General features: G+C 51.1%; 1 protein-coding gene across 2 annotated transcripts in view; it reads right to left on the minus strand.

The window, feature by feature from the left end:
- Positions 1 to 3,818: 3,818 nt before the first annotated feature.
- Positions 3,819 to 21,577, minus strand: part of FBLN1 (fibulin 1) — a 61,091-nt gene continuing 43,332 nt past the window's right edge. Inside the window, exons 15-17 of one of the 2 annotated variants that reach the window (XM_072596608.1) lie at positions 12,229 to 12,371; positions 10,726 to 10,857; positions 3,819 to 4,522 (exon numbers count right to left, since the gene is read on the minus strand). In XM_072596608.1, the coding sequence (XP_072452709.1) occupies positions 4,383 to 4,522; positions 10,726 to 10,857; positions 12,229 to 12,371 (415 nt within the window). In that variant the 3' untranslated portion in view covers positions 3,819 to 4,382. Of the gene's footprint in view, positions 4,523 to 10,725; positions 10,858 to 12,228; positions 12,372 to 16,242; positions 17,982 to 21,577 lie in introns of those variants that run through there. The other variant, XM_072596607.1, reaches the window with a different exon arrangement.

The raw sequence follows: 21,577 nt of genomic DNA on the forward strand, positions 1-21,577 counted from the left end.
TCTGAGCACAGACCCTTCTTCCTCTGCATCTGGGACAATAGGAAAGCTATGTTATAGCTGGGCTCCATGGGATTCTGGGAGATAGTGAGTTCCCCATACCCAGAGGTGTGCCAGTGGAGATTAGATAGATATTTAGTCAAAGATGCCATAAAAGGGATCTTTACTCCTCTGGGTGTGTAGTGGAAGGGGAGAGGAATGGTTGCACTGAGTCACCTCTGGGGTCCTTCCCAGCAGTGATGTCCTCAGCTACAGCAGCTGCACAAAAACTTCAGAGATGGATCATAACATAAGCCAGCTGCCCAAGACTGAGACGTGGAGATGGAGACTTTCCAAGGCCATAGGTCCATGGACTACCCTAGCCCTACCCTCTCCTTTTACATCAGAGGAAGCTGAGGCCTGAATGGGGGAAGGGACTTGTCCAAGGTCACATAGACATCATTAAGGTGTGATTTGAACCCAGGACTTTCCATTCAGGGTGCTTTCACTGCAGCAGTCTGTCTTCTCACACCTGAATTAATGAAGTCATTTCAACACCAATAAGTGAGTAAGGGACACTGATTCTTGCCAGACCCATAAAGGACCTTCAGAGCTGGGTGGTTGGATGGCTCATTTGCAGGTACCAGCCTTCCTGAGGGCCCCACAAGGCTTCATGATTAAAACATGGGCCTTTGACCCTGCTGGGAATCAGAGACGTCTTTGTAATGGATAAGCCTCCTCCCAAAGCCAGGGCATACAGCCTCCTGACCACAGTGCTGGCCTCTGGGAGTCAGGAGGAGCCAGGTTCTAATATTGCCTCAGACACACAGGCTGAGTGACCCAGAGCAAACAACTCTGCTTCTCTGAGGCCCCCAAATCACAAAGGAGACTCTGTGGTTGGTCACAGATGGAAGTAGGCAGCCTCCTTTCACTGAGGTTGACAGGTCAGCCTGGACCAGCCACCCTCAGGAGCCTGGTGATTTCCTCCCAGTAAATGTCTATACTTGTGGAGTAGTCACCAGGTAGATAGTGACTATCTACCAGGGGCAGTGACCAAGGCCCGGAGAGCACCTGTCTCCATAGCAGTTTGGGGTCTGTGTGGAGTTCTTACAAAAACCTTCAAGTTGAGTATGGCAGAGATGATGATTCCCATTTTATAGATGAGAAAATTGAGGTGGTGAGAAGTAGCTGGGACTGACTGGCCATGGGACTTCTCCTGCAGGAAGCTGAGATGCAGTGGTATCTTATGCACCTTTCTTTCTTCTGGGGATGTTAGCCCTTGCTTCGAGCTAGGCCAGGGAAAGGTCAGAGGGATACCCACAAGACAGACAGAAATTATCCTGGCAGAGTCAGAAGGGCCTTCTCCCTCAGACCTGGGGCAGCCCTGTGGGCATCTTTATACTTAGCCACACAGCACTTTAAAGTGTGTAAAATACTTGATCCTCACAACACCCTGGGAGGTAGGTGCCTGGTTAGCCTCATTTTCAGATGAGGAAACTGAGGCTGAGAGAGGATTGGTGACTCACCCAAGGTCACATAGCTCATAGACGACTGAGTCAGATTTCCTGACTCCTGGTCCAATGCTCTATCCACTGCATTGTCTAGATGCCTCTTGAGGTCAGGACAGTTGATTTAAAGTTCACCCGCCCTTCCCATTTGTCAGTGTTTGGCACACAGGAGGCTGTCGGTAAATGGTTTTTGAAGAAATAAATGAGAGACTAAGGGGAGGAAGATTTAAGCAAATACAAACCCTTAGATACTTGAGGGTGCCTGAGGAAGTGTGGAATACAAAACTGAATTAGACTTAAAGCCTGGGGACCCAGGTTCAGATCCCACCCCTTCATTCATTCGATGGACAGTTATGGGACTTTAAACCTCACACAGTCCCATTTCCTTCCCTGGGTTTGTGTGAGGAACACACTTGGTGGCATCCTTTGCCTCTACGTGAAATGGGGTTGTGGCTCTTCTTTTTGAACCAAGACCCCACCTCCACCTAGTCCTTGGACCTTGAGGTGGGGTGGTGAGGAGTACAGCTCCCATAGCTGCCCCTGCTCTGTTCCAGCTGAAGAGGCTTGGGGGCTCATTGTGAAATGTGGCTGCTTGGGCCAGCCCTCAAAGCTCTGAACTGCTCTTATCGGGGAGCAGCTAGTCTCCCTTACTCTTAATGAGCTTTGGAGAGCTCCCATCTCCTGAGGGAGAGCAGAGCCACAATGAGCAATTGGGGCCCTTGGGGCTCAGTCAGCTTTGTAATTCAAGGTGTGAAAATGATACAAGCAATCAAGACAAATTCAGGTGAGTGGGTGGGATAATTCCTCCTAATTGCTATAGTCGGCCACAGGCAACAAGTTTCTATTTAGCTTCACTGAGCAGCCCCACATGGGTCTAACATCTGGTTCCACCTAAATTCCAGCGTCCTGGGACAAAGTCCTACAGGCGCGGCCCTAGGTGAGGCTATGTGGGCCAGGGCTATGGCTACTTTCCTGTTCCCACCCAACGCTTGAGGGAATGGTTCAGTAGAAAGGGCTCAGAATTTGAAGTCAGAGGTCCTGTGTTCAAATCCTCTACCGCTTAGCTCCGTGGCCTTGAGCAAGTTGCTCAGCCTCTCTGGACCTCACTTTCTTCATCTCTAAAATGGGAAGAATAGTAGCTGCCCTAGTTACCTCACAAGACTATTGTGAAGATAGAGCTTTTACACAAAGCCCAAAAGAAATGTGGGCAGTTATAAGTGCCTGTAACAATTGTACTTCCCCCTCAAAGCCTTGGCTGTATCATACTTGTCTCCAAACCAAGCAAAATGATGCAAATATAATACACCCATGCTTCCTTAAAGTCCAGCCTCCATACCTTGGCACTTCCAGGGTACAGCTTCCTTCTAAACCTGACCCAGAGCTCACCTCTTAGAATCTCTATGCTGGGTGTGTCCTCAGGGACACACCAGAAGAGTCCTCTTTATAATTCCCTCTGACCTCTAACAGGGTTCTACTCTAAAATCTCCAGGGATCCATGCTCATCACCTCCTCAGCCAGCCCACTTTATTATGGAACCTCTCCAATTATTAGAAACATCATCGAGGTGCTGAGCTTAGATCAGGTTATATTTCTGTTCCTGACCTTCCATGGCTCCCCTGTCACAGGTCAGATGAGACAAGGGACATGAGCCATGTGGTCACCAGAAAGTGCTGAAGTCTTGGTTACTTCTCCCTGACACCCCCTGGGGCAGCCCATGAGGCTCCCCTCCCTCCCCTCCCCCCCACCTGCCCTCCTGCCCTTCAGACCTGCACATCCCAGTCTGTGGCCCATCCCCATGCCTCATCCTGTGTCTGCCTTGTTTTTGTCATCTCTCATGCCTAGGACCTCTGCCTCCCCCATCTCCATGGACTTGGACCCTCAAGACCCAGCTGAGGGCTCACCTCCTCCATAAAGCCTCCCAGGATTCCCTTATAGGCTGTCCCAGGGACTTGCCTGGATCTCCTCTTTCTGCTCTGCTATCTTCTTGCACTGTGGACATTTCTGGCCACTGCCCATGAAGCTGTGTGCTAATACTCACTGCCCTTCCAGGTTCCTCAGACCTACTGCCTGGGTCTCTTATCCCTGGCCCTAAATCCCAGTCACTCCATCCTTGACTAACAGTCTTTGTGAGTCATCGTGGCCAAACCAACCTTCCATCCCAGAGAGCCTGGGTAGGACCCGCCTGGGCCAAGGCTGCCTAGTCCAGCCTCCCAGAGCACCCTCCACACTGCCATGACATAGCTGTGACCCAGCCAGTCCCTCATAAGGACTTATAGGATGCTGCTGAATGAACATAAGACAGTTGTGGGACTCTGCATTTCACAACAACGGGGCTGGGATGGGCAGAAAATACATTCATTGCATTATTATAGAAACATGGCTACATCCCAGGGACCCCAGAGCATAAGGGTTTGTGTCTTGACCCAAGGTTTCTCCACTGTGCTCAAATGTCCTTCCTAAACACCCCAAAATCCCATGGACCTGATTGGGCTGGGGCAGGGGGAGGGTTAGGGTGGGGGAGGCTGGGCTGTAGCTGACCAGCACATGCAGACAACTGGCTGTGTTTCCTTGGGTTGGGATATGCATGAGCATAGAAAGAAAGCTCATCTGCTTCATATGTGCCAAGCTCCCCATCTCCCCACCTTGGCTTGGACCAGCAGTGGCCAAGGCCGACATCAGCTTTCCCTTCTGAAGATGTGACAAAGGCCAGGTCACAGCAGGGCCAAGGCCTGGGGAGGGGGGTGTCCACTTTTTGCCAGCCCTATCCTACCCCCCTTCTAGTCCAGCTCTGGGCAAATCAAGCTTAGGACAGAAATGAGCAAAGGGAAGAAAGCAATGGGCCTTGTACACAGAGGCAGGGCTGATCCCTGGTGGCAAAGCGGGCCAAGGAGCCAATTCTTAGAACCAGTATTCTGAGATGAAGATGTGGACGTTGACCACGTTGCGATGGGAGACCACACCACCCACCACATAGTTCATCTCCAGCTTGAGTGTGACGTAGAAGGGGCCCACGATGGGACGGACCTGGCGCACCACACCTGCCAAGAAACCAGGACAGCCGGGTCAGCAGAGGTCCCCCAAAGATACCTGCCCTTCCTCCATACCCCAATGCCCAGTGCCCAGGCAGGACACTGAGAACATGAGGACAAAACAGAAAATCAGTCCTGTTCTGGGGAACTGACAGCTGCTGGTTTTCCTGCTTCTACGGGCCAGGGTGTTCTTTTATTATCCTATTTGATCAGAAGATACAGCTGGCAGCAGGCCTCAAAGGCAGAAGGAACTGAGGCCCTGGATGCCTTCCAGTCAAGGGGACTGTAAACTTTGAGGGTGCTGACCTCCTGCTGCAGTGGAAGGACTTTCCTCCTTCAGAAGTTCCTTTCAATAAAGAAATCAGTCCCAGGTTAGGTCTTGCCCCCAGGTTTGGTGGTTGGATTAATTCATTCGAAAGGAAGTGTCCCCAGCTCAGGACCGTGGGACCATAGAAGCCATGAAGGGGGCAGGGGCATTCTGTGGAGGGTGTCCTCCTCTACTTAAGTTCTGAGGTGGCCCCTACCCCTGGCCATGATGGGCACCTGGGTTCAACTTTTCCAAAGCATCCCATGAAAGTGCCCTTTGGGGGTACATTCCCTGGGGTCTCACTGTGGGCCTGTTGGGTGAGTCAGCCCTGAGGCTGATGGCCTTTCCCTGTGTGTTGTCCCAAAGAAGAAGAATTGACCATGGGCCTAGATGCTATCAAAGTCCTGGAAGCAGGCAATGGTGAGGTGGAGGCCAGCCCAGGGGGCTGAAGGCCCAGAGCCTCAAAGGTCCTTTCCCTGTGGGGAGGCCCTTCAGCCTGGAAAGCTGGGAGTGCCTCCTCCAGTCCTCTTCTGGTGATGGGGCTAGCAATCTGGGCAGGTGGGGCTTCTTGGGGGCTAGCTGCATGGGATATGGGACAAATCAAGGGTATGGAGTCAGAAGGCCTGGCTTTAAACCCTTACTCTCCCCATTAGCACCTGTGTGACCTTGGGCTTTCCCTGACCTTCTCCAGACCTTGGGTTCTGTCCAGCATGAGGTCCCCTCTAGCTTTCAATCTGGGACCCTGGGTCATCTGAACCCACACTTCATGGTTCCCAACACTCTTTTCCAAAAGCAGCCCTGGGAAGAAACCCATTTTTACAAAGGAGGCCCCCAGAAGCAGAGGGACTGGCTCAAGGTCACCCTCTGGGGGTCAGCAGAAGTGAGATGGGCACCCCTACATAATCCTGGGGGGAGAAGAGACCCCTGGGCCTTCCTTCCCTGAGGGATGTGTTCCACGGAAGCCCTTCCCTCTTGGCCTGGCTGTGGGTCACGAGCAGGCTCGGTCTGATCCCAGAATCCCAGATTCTCAGAGCAGGAAGGAATAGACTCTCGAGGGCGGTTGGTCCAAGCCCTCCTGAAGCATGAAATGACCCTCCATACTAAACCCAAGAGGTTGTAGGTAATTCAGACTCTGCCTTCATGACAAGGAGCTCATTCCCTTTCCAGAAAGCTGTTTCCATGGTGGGCAGCTGTAGCCACCACCTGCCTGCCTCATCCAGTGAGAACAAGCAGAAAGAGGCTGGCCTCTCATCATGTGCCCCCGCCTGGGGGGCAGAGTGACCATATGAGCCCTGACCTCATCTTTGGCCCTTTCCAATGGCTTTCTCTTTCATTTTCTCTTGCCATCTTCTCTGGCACAGTTCCAGGCTACTCAAGTGCTTCCTTAAATAGGGTGCTCACTGCATGGGGGCTGGCCAGAACTGAAGGGCTTTCCTGCTTCTGGGAGGGCAGGAGGCTAGACTAGGAGGATGCAGAGGCTGGGCAGACCGGGGCAGTCCAGTGCCTCTTCCACTCAGCTTCTCTCCCTCTGTGGCACTGACCCTCCACTGGGGCGGTCTCTGGGAGCCGACTTGGCAGCAGGCCATGGAGGGCTGCTCCCTTGTGACTGGTCAGAGAAAGTTCTGGCCTAATCCTGAGGATTTGGTGTGAAAGCCTGTCAGAGCCCATCCATCACCACTGGCAGGATGGCTTTGGCAGCTGTTTTCAGGGGGAATTTCTGCATCAGGAAGCAAGCACCGGTGTAATGGAGCCTAATCCTTGGTCAAACTTTCGGAATAAGGCAGGAGGAAAGGGTCACAGTGGTATCTTCAGGGTCCTGCTTTTCCAGAGCTGGGCTTGTCCTGAGACTAGGCCCGGGGAGCTGGATTGTGAACAGCAGCCTGCTGTAAGTGCACAGGCAGCCAGCCTTCCCCTTGCAAGCCTGGCCAGACAGCATGCACCTTCCCTTTCCAGTGGTCTGTCCCCTTGGCCCTTCCTCCCTTCACAGAAGCCTTGGGGCTCAGGGTCCAGGCTCCAGGAGTGTGGCCCCACCCAGTTCCAGGGCAATCTCGATGTCCCCAATACATGGGAAAGTTTGACTCCCTGGGGCTTGGGCTGTAGCTGGTCCTGAATCCCTGGTTTCCCCCCATTCTCTCTCTCCAGCTGAAACAACCCCACTGCTGCCTCCTTACCTTCCCCCGCAGCTGTAGGGGGAACAGCTCCCCAGGGGAACAAATTCCCTTTCTATCAGTCAGTGTCTCATCCTCCCAGGGATCCTCAGGATCATATGACCCAAGAGAATCCAGTTCTTGAAGGGGCTGGTCCAAGGCCTCATCATCATGAAGGGGCAGAATATGGGTTTGAACCCGGACCCTTGGACTCCCAGAGCTTTTTCTCCTGCAGAATGCTGGTTGGAAGGGACATCCAGGTGCTCTGGCCCCAATGAGGAATCCTCTGGGCAGCCTGGCTGGTGGTTAGTGATCTCTACTTGGGCTTGGGGGTCAGAGGAGCTATCCTTAGTCTGTTACTCACTGGGCCACAGCTCCATCCTCTGTAAAACTGGGAGACCTTGGTCCAGCCCCAGAACTGCAGGGGATCAGAGCAGGAAGGGACCCTGGCTGGTGGCCTCAGAGGATGCTCAGAAGGCCTCTGGGAATGAAGAGGTCTCCGGCTTAGGGAGAACTCCCCAAAGTCTGGCTGCCCTGGGTGAGAAGCAGAGGACTTCAGTGTTCAGGGGTCCAAGGAGCCGGCTCTAATGGCTCCTTTGGCCTCTCTCTTTGGGCTTGAGGTCCCCTTTGCTGGGGAAAACTCTCTCTCAGAGAGCAATTTCAGCTGCAAATCTCGAGATCCCATTGGTGATGAACTCCTTTGATCTGCCTTCCTATACAGGCTCCCCCTTTGCAATCGCCATAGAGTTCTGCCCTCTGGGCCCATCCAAATGCAAGGCAACCAGGATTCTCAGGGGAGGAGGTGAGGATAGAAAGTTTTATGGGCATGGGCAACAGCAAAGGTCCTGAGGCAGGAGACAGAGAAGTATTATTGGAGTTTGACTCTGCTGTGTCTGGTGGTATTTGCCCATCAGAGGTGAGGCCCTCCAAGCTGGGCTCCCCAAGGCACTCCTGAAGAATCGCCCAGGCACGCTTCTCTCCCAGGGCTGCGTGAGGGCCAGGGGACCTGGAGGAGATTGTCAACTGCCTGGACAGGGACAGAGCAGAGAGAGCAGCCTGGTAGTGTCTAGATGGCACTAATGGGCGCACAGTTAAGCTGGGTTGTTTGGAGGCCGGGGCAGGGAAGTCAGGTGAGAGTAATGTAACTAGAACTTTCAGAAATGAAAAGTAACACAGTCCACAGTGCCACACTCTTGATCACTTCAGGAAAAGCCCTAGGGTTTGAGGGTGAGGTATGTGCACACACTTGCACATGCAGTGTTCTGACTTCTTTAGATTGTGGTACTCTCCAACTGAACAAGAAGCAGGGCAGCTTCAGGATGGCATTTGGGGAGCTCTCCTCCATACACATATCTCTCACCTCCGTGCCTTTACCCAGGCTGGTGCCTGTGCCTACAGCACCATACCTCCTCACGTCTTGCTGGAATCCCTAGCTGCCTTCAGGAGAGCTCAAAGACCACCTTCAAATGAGATCTTCTGGTCTCTGATGGCTGAGTAGTCTTGAGCTCATGGGGTTGGCAGGCTGTGTGATGGTGAGAAGGGGTTCCAGTTTCAGGTAGGCACCAGACTCATCCCTTCCAGCTGAGTGATCCTTGGCAATCTTGTTGTGGGAGTCACGTTAAGGAAAGGAGGTAAGAGCAGGACGGGCACTCTCATGAGGCAGCATGGTGTGAGGGGATGAGGCTGGTAGGGTGACCAAGGAGGAAAGGTTCCGCAGCTGTCCATGCTGGCCAGAGCATGCCTGGACACCTCAGGGCTGTAGAAGGGACCTGAGGAGGGCACTGACCAGTCTGGGGGGAGCCCCCAACACAGGAGGAGCAGCCAAGGGAGTGAGAGAGAGGGTGCAGGGTGAGTACAGGAGCTGGATCATGACCAGATTGTCCTGGGGGAGAAGCATGAGGCCCTCTTAGGCTGTGTCAGAAGCATGCCCCCAGGAGGAATGGTGACCTGGAAGGCAGCCAGCTCCCTCTCCCCAGCTGCTGCTCAGCTCCAGGGCTGGTGGGGGCTTTTCCAGGTCTGTGATGGGCCGGCCAGCCTCCGAGGTTCCTTCCAGCTTTAGGATTCTGGGGGCCCTGTCACCCAAGACCTGTGTGACCTTGGCCTTAGCCATGCCTCATGGCTAATGAGGGGCTGGGGACTTCCCGGGGTCCCTCCCAGCTCTGTGACCATGATGACTGTCCTCAATGTGGTCACAGTTTGGGGGAGTGATGGAGGGAGTTGCTGACCATGTAAGGGCCAGTCCACCCTTGGCCCTATGGCCCTCTGATAAATGGGTCTGAAGAAAGGTGTTACTGGTCACTTAGGCCCCTCCCTGTCTGACATTCCCTCTTTCCCCACAGACCCTGAGCTATTGAGAAATGCTGCCCAACAGGATGCTGTGCTCAGGTTGGGGCCATGATGGCATCCAGCAAAGCACCGGGCTGGAGTAGGAAGCCTCAGGGCTCAGAATGGTCAGACCTGGGGCGAGGCCCAACCCTGCAACAAACTCATACACTTCCTGCTCCCTGGACCTCACTTTTCTCAGCTGAAAAATGGGGGGTTGGGAGCAAATGACTTCTAAGGTCTCTTCTGGGTCTGCCATTCCATGTTCTATGTTCTAAGGTCATAGGAAAAAACAAAGCATTGTGCATGTGCAGCTTGTTGTAGGAATGTTAAAGACTATTGCTCCAAACTAAGCCTTTTATAGAAGAGGAAACTGAAGTATGATGGCCAAGGAGACAGAGGTAGGCAATGATGAGTCAAGGTCTGGGCTAAGCTCCTCTGAGTCCTAAACCGTGCTCTGGCATCCCCTGTTCTAAGGCCCCTCCCAGCTCTGCCATTCCATGTCTCCAAGATTCTTTTTAAACTGAGTATCCGAGTGCTGAGGAATTCATTCCTAATATGAATTAACTATTCTTATTTCTTTCTCAATGACCTAGGATGGGTATGGGGGGAGGGATTGGAGTCAGGAGTACATCATTGGAGTTGGATTTATAACAAGGGAACTCATTTGCAAACGTGTAAAGTTACTGAAAATGAGCCTTTGATCAAGGTTGGAGACCCATTTCCTCCAAAACCTCCAAAGCCAAGTTAGCAACAGCAGGTTTTACAAGTAGAAGAATGGAGGCTTTTCCAGGGAAAGGAAATGTCACCGTGTGGAAGGGAAGGTCGGGATTTAGTGGTCCAACACCACCCCCTCGTGGCCACATTCCAAAGCTGTAGCCAAGAGCTAATGGAATTGATACTCTCTGTTCTAAGGCCCCCCCCCAACTCTCATATCCCCTGTTCTAAGGCCCCCCCAACTCTGATACTCCTTGTTCTCAGACCCCTCCAGATTCTGACATCCCTTGTTCTGTCCTTCTGTATTCTATGTTTTAAAGTCCCTTTAGGTTTTATTTATGTTCAGAGCTGTCCCAGCTTCAACATCACATGCCACACTAGGAAATCATCAGGACAGTTTCTTCTCTCGTGAAGACAGCCTTTCTATCATTTCTACAAGTGTTTCCCAAGTTCTCCTCCTTTCAGAGCAGCATCCCTGAGACTGGGAGACGGAGGAGATGGGGTTCCTGCCCCCACAGAACCATCAGGGCAGAAGCACCAACTTGTGTAACAAAAAGTCTTTTCAGCAGGAGGTCAAAGCTGTAGAGACTAGAATGGAATCTTGAAGGAGCAAGTTGTTGTGACCAGGCTCCTGGGGGAGGATGCCCGCTCTGCCTGGCAGATTGGCATGGCAGTATTTGATAGAACTGGACAGATCTTGGGAAGGCACAAGTACTCACCCACAGTCATGCCATCCAGGTACCGCTTAATGATGTCAAAGGAGTCCCTGAGGTTCCCTTCCGTGATGTCGAAGACGATGTCAGCGTGGTTGGCCGGGTACGCGGGCGTCACAGCACGAAGGAAGATGATTTCTGTGGGGGAGGACATAAGTCAGGGGCAGGCGGTGACTTTGAGCGGAGAGGAGACGAGATGGGAGTTGATGGCGGGTGCTTTAGGGGGACGAGCTCTTCTTGGTGAATGGTTCCAGTTTTCTCAGTAAAATACGAGGCGAGGTCCTCGTGTGTGGGAGGCAGGGCGCAGGGGAATTGTGGGGAGTTTCAGAAAGTTTGAAATGGCTTCTGTGGAGAGTGAGATAAGGACCTAATTAGGGAGGACGCCAAGAGGGAGGACCCAAGGGAACTTAGCTATAACACCCTCCGCACGAAGCCGAAACCCAGCGATGGCGCGACTTTTCCCCTTAACCACGTGCGGCACCTCAGGAGTGGGCGCAGAAGAGGCCGGTGGGGGCTAAGGCTGGGCGAGGGATGAGGAGGGAGGTGAGGGCGTAGGATGTGGTGGACTTGAAGAGGCCGCTACAGAGTCAAGATTGGGAAAAGGTGGATCTGAAGTCCAGTGGGGAGGATGCCTAAGAAGGGGAGCTATAGTCGGAGAAAGGAACCGCCAGTTGTTCATGAATGATGGAACATTTCGGCAGCACCTAGAACGTGCCGGACAGCGTGCTCAGCATCGCGCTCCAGATGCTGAAACAAAGGCAGGTCCTGTCCTCCAGCTCCTGGAAAGGCCTGAAAGGTGGCCATAGAGGGACTTTTGGGTCCAGAAGGGAGCAGAGATGGCAAGTGAGCCACAGGGGAGCAGACATGGCAAGTAAGCCACAGGGGAGCAGACGAACACACGCCCTTCCAGGACTGATTATGATGCCTGAATGGAAAGAGAGTGTGGGGGTTGGGTGAGTCTGGCACGGACCTTCCCCAGGGAGACAGTTGACTAGCATGGCCAAAGAGTTAGATAAATAAGGGTGTGGCGGCTGTGATAAAGGCGGCTATGGGAAGCATTCACTCCCTGAGCAGGGCAGGGGAAGGGATGGAGAGTCTGGGTTGGGGTCAGGAGGGAAATCAACCCCAAAGGACTGACCATGGAAATGAAAACTTGGGGGTAATGGATGGGGAGGCTGAGTGAGGACATCCTTGAACTTCGGGGAGGTTTGGGAGTGGGAGGTGATATCCACGTGGATGCCCTGGTATCCTCCAGTTGTAGGGGAGAAGATGGTGCCAGGGAAGGAAGCCCTTGCCTTAGTGCAAAGACATCTGGGCCTCCTGATATTGCTTCCTGTGCTCTTTGATGCAGCAGGAAGAACCTGGGAAGAGGAATCAGGAGATCTGACCCCAGTGTCCCAGCCTTCACACTCCCTGCCCCTGCCACCTTCATTCTGGTGTACTCTGCTCAGGAGCAATGCTGAATAGTTCTAGTGGCCCATGACCCCAGTGGCCCAATCCATGACTTACCTTCAGGGCGAGTAAACTCTCGGAATGTGGGAAGGGAGATCACTGTGTGGGAGATGGTGTGGACAGGGTCCAGTACACAGGTGACATCATTAGGTCGACAAGACTTGATGCAACGAACAGTGTCTGTCTTCTCATGTCGGATCCTGGGAGAGGTAATAGCAGAGGATGTGTCAGGTTGGTTGGACCAGCCAGGGGATGGACAGGAGAGGGATAGCTCCTAGAGAAAACATCACTGAAGGCTAGGGCTGAACCTGAAGTCAGAAGACCTGGGTTCAAATCCTGGTTCTGACAAAAGGACAGTGAGTTGGGCCCAGAACTGAACAGGAAGAAAGGGGTGAGCTGGATGTACTTCAAGAAATTGCAAAGCTGCTTTAATGACTCCAAAATTCTCTCATAATCAAAGCTTTGTCCATCTCTTTAACACCAGTATGCTACCAGCATTGTGGTATGTCCACAAATCATGAAACACCCCAGTTTCTGAAGAGCTGCGAGGGCATGGGGAGACATAGGGGGCATGAGCAGGCTGCAACATGAAGCAAATGGGCATCTGCGAAGTAAGGGGTACCACCCAAAAAGTGTACAATGGAAAGAGAGTATCGCATGTGGCATATCAAGAGCAGGGGGTTACTGGTGGACATTGCCTGTGTTCTCCTCTTGTTCTCATACCAGAAGAGAGTGAGAAAGGGTCCCCAAGACAACCTCATGGGAAGGTGTAGCCTGGGATTGACCTTGTGGATGGCCTGGGAGCTGCATCCTCAGAGCATATGTCTACAACAGTGGCACCAAGGGGCTCTTTTGATTCTTTTATTACTCCATGGGTCATGCTCTCCCTCTGTTGTCCTTCTCACTTGCTGCATGACCCCATGTCATCCTTTCCAGTCAGACGTGCCCTCCAGAACACCAGAGATGTCACTGTTTCTTTGATTGACAGTCAATTAACAGAATGGAAGCTCCTTGAGGACAGGGGTTGTCTCACTTTTATGTTAGCATCCACAGCATCTAGCACAGTGCTGGTCATGGGCACACATGATCTATCCTCTCCACTCCTCACCATCCCTACAATGCTGACTGTGGGGCAGTGACTGTCATCTCATCAACATGAACTGATGCAGAACTGAGAAAACAATAGATGCAACAATAACATGTAAAACAAAGAATAACCCCCACAAAACAAGCAGAACTGAATGCTGTGAAATTATAGTGACCAATGGGGACCTTCCTGGGGGGCAGGGCACACATTCCAGGTTGGTGACTGCCCCCTCCCAAGCACTGTTCACTTGGTTCCTCTGCTCCAGGGACCTCCTCCAAAGCTTCTATGCCAGTCACCTCTATACTAGTGATGATCTTACCCTTTCTTCCCCACCCCACCACTGTTCTAGAACCATGAACTAGGAAATTAACTCTGCCATTGTTCCTGGATGGGGAGTGTTATTCTATTCCTTTGGTCCCATTCACCATTTCAGAAATTTTCCAGACTAAAATGCCTCGCTTTGGTCACCATTCCCCATGTATATGGTTCCTCACCCCACCACCCGTTAGAATGTAAGTTCCTTCATTAATGTCTCTGTTCTGGGAAGATGAGAAGGGGCCTGTTTTATACCTTGCTCCTCTTTCTCCTCACTTCATTCATTCCTCTTCCAACTAAGCAAAAGAGAAGTGAAAGTAACATCTCCCTCCTCAGGGTTAAGTGGGTCCCATTTTGTAATAGTTCTTGTATCTTTTCCTTTAATCAGTCAGTCTTTAATCCAGAATCTGCCCAGCTTCCTTCAACCCAAAAGGAAAAAAAAAAAAAGTACTGTCGTTGATAAGTCTGAATAGTTGTAATTGTGCATCCCTTAGAGAAATAACTTAGAATAAACTTTTCTTCACCTGAGCCTATTCTTTTCCCTTTTCACACTGAAGGGATTTGACTTGAAAACTAGGGAGGAGAGGCTTTGGATAATGAGTCCTGAGAGCAAAACAGGAGAAGCAAAAGTCATTGTGTGAAGAATGACCTAAAAATACCCTTATAATTCTATACTTGTTTCCCTTGATATCAGTGATTGAAAAAACACACCCTCATAATAGAAAAATGAAAGTTCCGTATTGTTAAACAACACACACACACATACAACGAAATCATAATAAAGATAGGCCTCACTGAATAGCAGGCCCACTGCCCCTACTTAGCCACTCACACCCCCCCCCCCCCACTCATGATCCTAGCTTCATATAGGCTTCACTGCTCACTAGAACAACAGGTGTGTTCAGGAACTCCTATTTCTCACAGAACAGTAGGGATGTCCATGTGATGGGATCCCAGTCACTGCTCCAGACCCATTCCTCAGATTTCCCACAGAAACAGCAGGTGTGTCCATGCACTCAGCAACAACCACCTCCATCTAATCTCAGACAGGACTACAATTCTCAGCCAATCAGAAAGCAGCACCACCAGGATGCCTAAGCAGGATGTGAACCCCAAAACAATGGAAGGGACTTTCCCTAAGTAGGTACCTTCACAGTAATAGCAAAATCTGACTTTAGGTGAACTTATGATATAGAAAGGCTTATTAAAATATCATTATCATTCTTAGACACACACTCCAAATGAATTTTTCTTTATGCATTGTGGGTTGCTGCATGCACAGTTCCACTGCGCTTGGGACCTCCTCCCCTATCACCCAATCCCTTAACAAACCCCTCCTACCTTTTTTAGTAGTCATCATTTCTGTTATATAATTGCATTATCACCCTATAAAAATCCCTCTTTCTGTCTCTGAAGTTGCTGGTTCCTCTCAGAACTTAGCCCAATTCATGAGAGGCATCAATTTCAATAAATGTCTGTACTTGGATTAGAGGTGATGTGACTGAATTCTTTGAGACGATTCCACCACAACATATCATGAAACCAAAACACACACACACACCCAGACACACACACACACATACAGAAAGCATGTAAACTCCTTAAAGGCAGGCAGGGACTGTATTTGTATTTGTATCTCAATCACTAAGCACAAATTTGGCTTAATAACTGATTTATTCCTTTGTCCATTCCACTTGGCCCCAAAAAAGAGAAATGAGAAGTGAGGAGGGGGACAGGAGTTGAGTCTAAAACACTATAGATAATGTCAAACTTGTGTGACATGTTGGTTATTTTGCAAAACTGTTTCCCCCTCTCTTTTTAATTTTTTACTATAAAGGATAGCTCTTTGGGAGAAAGAGGAGATTGGTGGGGGGACAAATACATTGGAAAATGTAGGTGACAGTGCAAAAGTTAGTAATAAAAATTATTTTTAGCAAAATGGAGGGATTCAGACTCACTATTAGCACGTCCCACTGTGGCCTCTGGATTTTCCTCCCCCAACTCATTTCCTGGTTCTAGAAACAGGAGATGAATCTAGCTAGATTCCCTCAGTAGGCAGATACCCACATCAAGAAGATAGATCAGGGATTTGAGTCTTAGCTAAACTACGGTGTAAGCAGAGTGCCTCATAAGTCTTCAAGGACCATATTAATGACGGCTGTCATCCTCGGGGTCATTATCATTCTCCAGGCAGGATGCTCGACACACAGTAAGAACTGGCTACAGACATGGGATGAAGTAAATGGAACCATCCTCATTATCTCCTGCCAAGAGCACTCCCAAAGTCAGACATTGGAGATGTTTATTCACAGAGATGACGTCTCTGGAGTAAACACCAGCTACATCCCTCTTTGTTTTACTCAAGCAGAGCCTCAGCCACTCTGAGGAGCAATTCAACCCAAGCTTGTCTTAAGCACCACTGTGTTCCAGGCCCTATAAGAAGGAGGTACATCCTACTGAGGAGAACATTAGAATGGACCAAGTGCCCAGGCCAGGAGGAGATGGGATTATGGATGCTTCTGCTGCCCTCTGGTCACTTGGGGAAACAGAAGAGGTCGGTTAGTGACAAAGTGCCTTTCATGCTGAGGGTAAATAAGTGTCTGCATTTCAAATCATCTTTTTTTCTAAAAGAGAAGGTTGAGAAAATGAGAGCCCAGCCCGATCTGATCTTCAGGGGGAGGAAAAGGTTTATTGACAGGACCACAGAAGTCACCACAGAAAATGTGCACAAAAGTCCACCTTGTCCCAAACACCCACATTTACCTTTTCTCTTAAATGAATCATTGATCACACAAGCAGCAGAACCACAGTTCCCCTAATGGCTAAGAAATAAGAGGCTAATGATCAGTGCCTGTCCTCAATAGGTCAGAGGCAGCCAGGCAGCAATGACAAGACTTGGAGTCAGCAGGACCTTAATTTAAATCCTGCCTCTGTGATCCTGAGCAAGTCCCTTTGGTTCTCTGTGCCTCAGTTTCCTTGTCTATAAAACGAGAGTTGGCCCAGAAGAGTCCCTTCCAACTCTAGAGTGAGTAGTCTCCCATTATCTCTCTAGGCCCGTTTCCTCACACGGACCATGAGAGTGAAATGAGGAGCTCTGAAGCTGTAGCCAGGTTTAAAATGCTGTGAATTTTATTAGGAAGAACAATAGATTCTGAGATCAGAAAGGATCCCCCCAGAAGCCCTTCTAATCATTCCGTTAATAAGCCCCTCCTTTGGTGGTCTTGCTGTCCTCGTGGCTCTGCCTTTGTATTGATCTAAGCCCTGTGGGGTCTGGGTCTGCACCCACTTAAATCACCCACGTGACTTCAGTTTCTATGTAATGTAATGTAGCTCCCTAAGGTTTACACACAGTATCCCCTCGGTCCCTCAAACAAGCCAGGGAGCTAGTTGCTGGAATGACGCCCATTTTACAGATGAGGAAACGACTCACAGTGACAAAGGGCCAGAGGCAGGACCCTGCTCTCTCCCCCAGGGCTCCCCACCCTCAGCACGGAGATGAATCGCTCTTCCGAAGGCTCTGCATGCTGGGCGCACGCTCTGGTGTACCTTGGGCAGCTAGAAAGGCTAGACTTGATAATGGTTCCGGGACTGGAGTGGATCTCGAACCTCTCAGCCCTAGCCTGGGTCTGCCGGTACCTGCGGGTGCCGCCCCTCAGGTTTGTCCTTACAGAAGGAACCCACGCCAGTGGAGTCCCAGGCCATCCAGAGAGGAGAGTGGAAACAGCCAAAGGTCGCCACTCCAGGTCCAACTCTGGAACCGCTTGATGGCTTTTGGGGCAAGATAGTGTCACGCCTCTGAACCTTGGCTTCCTCATCTGTAAAATGGAAATAAGAATACTTTGCCTGACTCCTTCCAGGGCTGGTGTGAAAAGGGGTCTGCCAATCTTCACTCTAATTCCGATTGGTGATGCATCTTCCCGGGGTCAGGACAGGGCCCGCCAAAGGGCCCAACGGGGGATGGAGTTTGGGAGAGAAAGCGGTACTTTATTAGTGGGGGGGGGGGGGGGGGATGCAGGAGAGCGGAGAAGGAGAGAGGCGCCTGTGCCTGCCAGCTCAGCGCTCAGCAGTCACGAAGATGTGAAGTTTGGCCACGAAAGTATTCACGGCGCCGTGACGAAACAGCTCCATCTGCACCGTAAGGAGCAGGTCGCGGGGCTCGGGGATCGGCCTCTGCAAGGCCACCACGCCACTATGCGCGGCCACTTTGTGGGCAGCGAAAAAGCCCTCCTCGTTCCCACTGGTGATGGTGAAGAAGACCCGGTCCCCAGGGACGGCGCTGGAGGGGCCCATGCGAAAAATCACAGCCGGCACTTGGATGGTGGTGGGGAAAGAGAGATGATTGTGGGTTATTCTCAAGGGCAGCCGCGGGCATTCCTGATTTTCATTACAAGGCAAGCGCTCGCAGCGACTGCAAGAAAAGGAAGACAAAGGAAAAGGAGGGTTAGCGCTGCAGGAGCAAGAGAGGCAGGCGGGGGAGGGTGCGCGGGGTGGGGGACGCGGTTCTGAGAAGGACAGAGAGCGGAAAGCTGGCCTAGGGCCGGGCCTCCTCGGCTTCTGGCACTGGCCAGAGAGAGGACCCGGCTTCCTAACCCCACCTGGGACTCCTAAAGAATATGTGGAGTTGGTTTAGACCCCATCCGAGGTCCCCCAGGACCTCCGGGCCTGCACCACTGGGGATGGAGAGTGCCGGCACTCTCACTGCCTCTCCAGGGCTCTTATGAGAAGGGAATGACCTGGTACTCATCAACATAACACTGAAGTGGGCACTGCTTCTGAAACTTAGAAAGAGGAGTGTCGATGTCAGAGCTGGGAGGGGCATTAGAACTGGGGAGGTCAGATGTAAAGGGACCTCAGAACAAGGGAGGTCAGATCTGAGAGGGGCCTCAGAATAAGGAATGTCAGCTGAGAGGGGCCTTAGAACAGGGGATGCTGGAATTGGGAGGGGCCTTAGAATTCATTGCTGTGACTAGAAGGGACTCCAAAGATCACCTCTCCTAATGTCTCCCTTGATCTACAGATCAGTAAAAGAACGGAAAACTGACTTTCCTGAGATCCTATAACAAATGAATAGCAGGATCAGGATGAGAACCCAGCTCTCCTGATGCCCTTCCACCCCTCTTAAGTGGCTTGGGCTGCATCTGAGGAGGGAAGTCAGGAGCTTCCCCACAGAGGCAGGAGGTAGCCCTTGTTTTCTGAGTCAAGAGAGGTTGGACAGCTTTACAAGAGTTCTTTTAAAAGGTCTCAGTTCTCTGAGTGGTACGTAGGGTAGGCAAGGAACAGCTATCAAGAGACGGGGAAGGCGATAGGTCCAACGTTCACTGTCCTAGAACATGGGATCCTGGAGGACCCTGGAAAGCACCTGCCCCCTTGGGAGGCCAGCCCTACAACCCCTCCCTTAATAACCCGGGTCTGCTTCAGGTCACATCCTCTGGGTCTGGGAGCAAACTCTAGTAAGAGAAAGGGACAAGAGAAAATGGAAAGAGAAGGGGAAGGAGAGGGACCAGAGAGAGTTCCCTCAGTGGATATTATGAGGTTCCCAGACCTGATCACCATGGACTATTCACTGAGCACTTATTAAGCACCTACTGTAGACAGGACTCTGTAGAGGACACAGCATAAGAAGCCACCAGGCCCACACCACCCCACCCCCATTCTTGCCTTCCAGTGCTTACAGTCCAGCAGGGAAGATAAAAACAAGAAACATTCCCTACAATAATCCTGTGAGGTGAAGAGGGCAGGGAGTACTGTACTCATTTTACAAATAAGGAAACTGAGGCTCTGAGAGGGAAGGGACTTGTCCAAGATCACAAAAAAGAATGAAAGTGAGATCCAAATCCAAGACTTTCCCATCGATCCCTCAGGGCCTCTCAATAAGAAAACTTTCCCAAGATTTTGCCAGGCTCTGTGCTGGGCACTGGGGCCACAAGGTGGTGCCCTTGGAGAATTGATATTCCCAACAGATGACTCCCAGAAGCACCAAGGGTGACTGAGCACCCTACATTGGGAATCGGACACCCCCTGGAGCCCTTCCTGGGCCATCCCTGGTGCTCCAAGTGCAGGAGCTAAGAAGACCCAAGAGTATGACTGGAAGGGAGAGAATGTAATCAGTGTGAGACTTTCATGAAGAGAGGATTGACAGGATTTGGTGGTGGACAGGGCATGGAGAGCTGTTGGCCACTGGGGGGAAGGGCATTGTCAGACCCCAGATACTTAGCTGGAGGGAAAGAAGGAAGTGGCTGGCAGGAGAGCCAGGTGGGCGAAGCTCACTGGTAGTCAGAGTAGGCAGTCAGAAGCTGGGGAGCCCAGTGAAAGCTGAGCTGAATGTCCTGGAAATTCAGGTATGAGAGATCCCCCCCCCCTCATTCAAACACTATTAAACGCTGGTTATCATGTTTTCCTCCTTAATTCTGTTCCTACAAAAAACTATTTCGAAAATACCCTTAAGGGGGAGATTCAGGAACAGGCAAGGGCCATTACAGAGCATCCAAGATTAACTGGAAATAAAAAAAGCTTCTGAACTGGCCCCTAGAGCACTGGGTGGGCATGTGGGTTGAGCTAACAAGGAGTGAGATTCTCATCTGTGGAGATAGATAATCAGATCCAGGGGACTGCTTGTTTTCTAGTGAGGCTGAAACTAGAGCAAGGGATGGCAGAGCTGGGAAGGGCCTTAGAACAGGAAGGTTGTTTGGGATGGGGTGGGGAGGCCCTGGGTATCCCGTGAAAAGCACTGTGGCTAATTCTCTGGTCATTATTTCATCATCTGGCCAGTAAGCGGTGCTGTTGGCAAAAAAGCCCACCTGATCAGGAATCAGGGAAAGTGTAGAGGTAGAATTACAAAATCCGGGAAGTTCCACTTCCAAAAGACTTTGACAACCATTTAACAGGGAGGGTTGGACCCTACAAGGTCCATGGAGAATAGGACAGAATTTAATTAAGAAAGAAAGAAACAAAAAAAGAAAGAAAGAAAGAAAGGGAGAGAGGGAGAAGGGAGAGAGAGGAGAGAGAAGGAAAGAGAGAGAGAGAAGGGGAGAAGGAGAGGGAGAAAAATAGGAAAGAAAAGAAAGAGAAAGAAGAGGGGAATAGCTCAGCCATGAGACCAATGAGCTGTGTGACCTAGTAAACTCCTTTCCCTGTACCTCAGTTTCCTTAGCTGTACAATGGGGGCAGAAGCATTCTTGGACACCCGCTAATCTTAGCACCGCATCCTTTCCCTCCATGGCTCTCCCTGCAGTTCACTGTATCCCTCTATTGGCAATGGGTGTGGGGCTTCTCCTTAGATTTCCCTTTGAGGTAGAGTAGAAGTTAACCCCTCCCCCCCAATCCTGGCACCTTTCTGCCAGGCCCTCAGGCAGAAGCTGGGTGACCACAGTGAGAGGTGAGGGGTCCAGAGGGCCAGGTCTGAAGTTGGAGGGCAGCTCATGTTCCTACAACACCTTTAGGCTTGTAAAGCTCTTCACAGACTATCAAATGTGATCTAAGTGCAACAGAGAGCCTCATCCTCATTGGTGAGGAGACTGAGGCTGAGGCTTGAGCATCTGACCACAGCAAGAAGGTATCCTGGATGATGAAAGTCACAGTAGGTAAAGGAAAGGTATCTGGGAGCCTTGGGGAGCTCATGGCTTTCCCCGTGCACTGGTCTCATGGGGGTCCCCAGGATGGATGCTCTGTGAGAAGACATCTGCCCAGCATCTCCATCACCTCCATCTCCCAGCCTCCCACCAGGTGGCTGATAGTAATGAAAAACTGCATCAGGATGTCTTCCCTGAGTGGAGGCTAGCTGAGCACTTCTCCAGCTTCAGGAGGGCACCAAATACCTGACAGCCAGTGGCAGTATTACTGTTATTATGCCCCAGAATACCAGAGCCCCTCTCCAGACCAGCTTAACAATCCATACAGGACAAAGTGGATGAGGATTGTTGATGTGCTTTTTTATGGAGTTAATTCATGAGTGGTTTTATCAAAGATGCACTGGAGTTAGAATTGTAGAGGAGAAGGAAGAGGAGG

The sequence above is a fragment of the Notamacropus eugenii genome, chromosome 3 (genome assembly GCF_028372415.1).
Source record: "Notamacropus eugenii isolate mMacEug1 chromosome 3, mMacEug1.pri_v2, whole genome shotgun sequence".
Lineage (NCBI taxonomy): Eukaryota > Metazoa > Chordata > Mammalia > Diprotodontia > Macropodidae > Notamacropus > Notamacropus eugenii.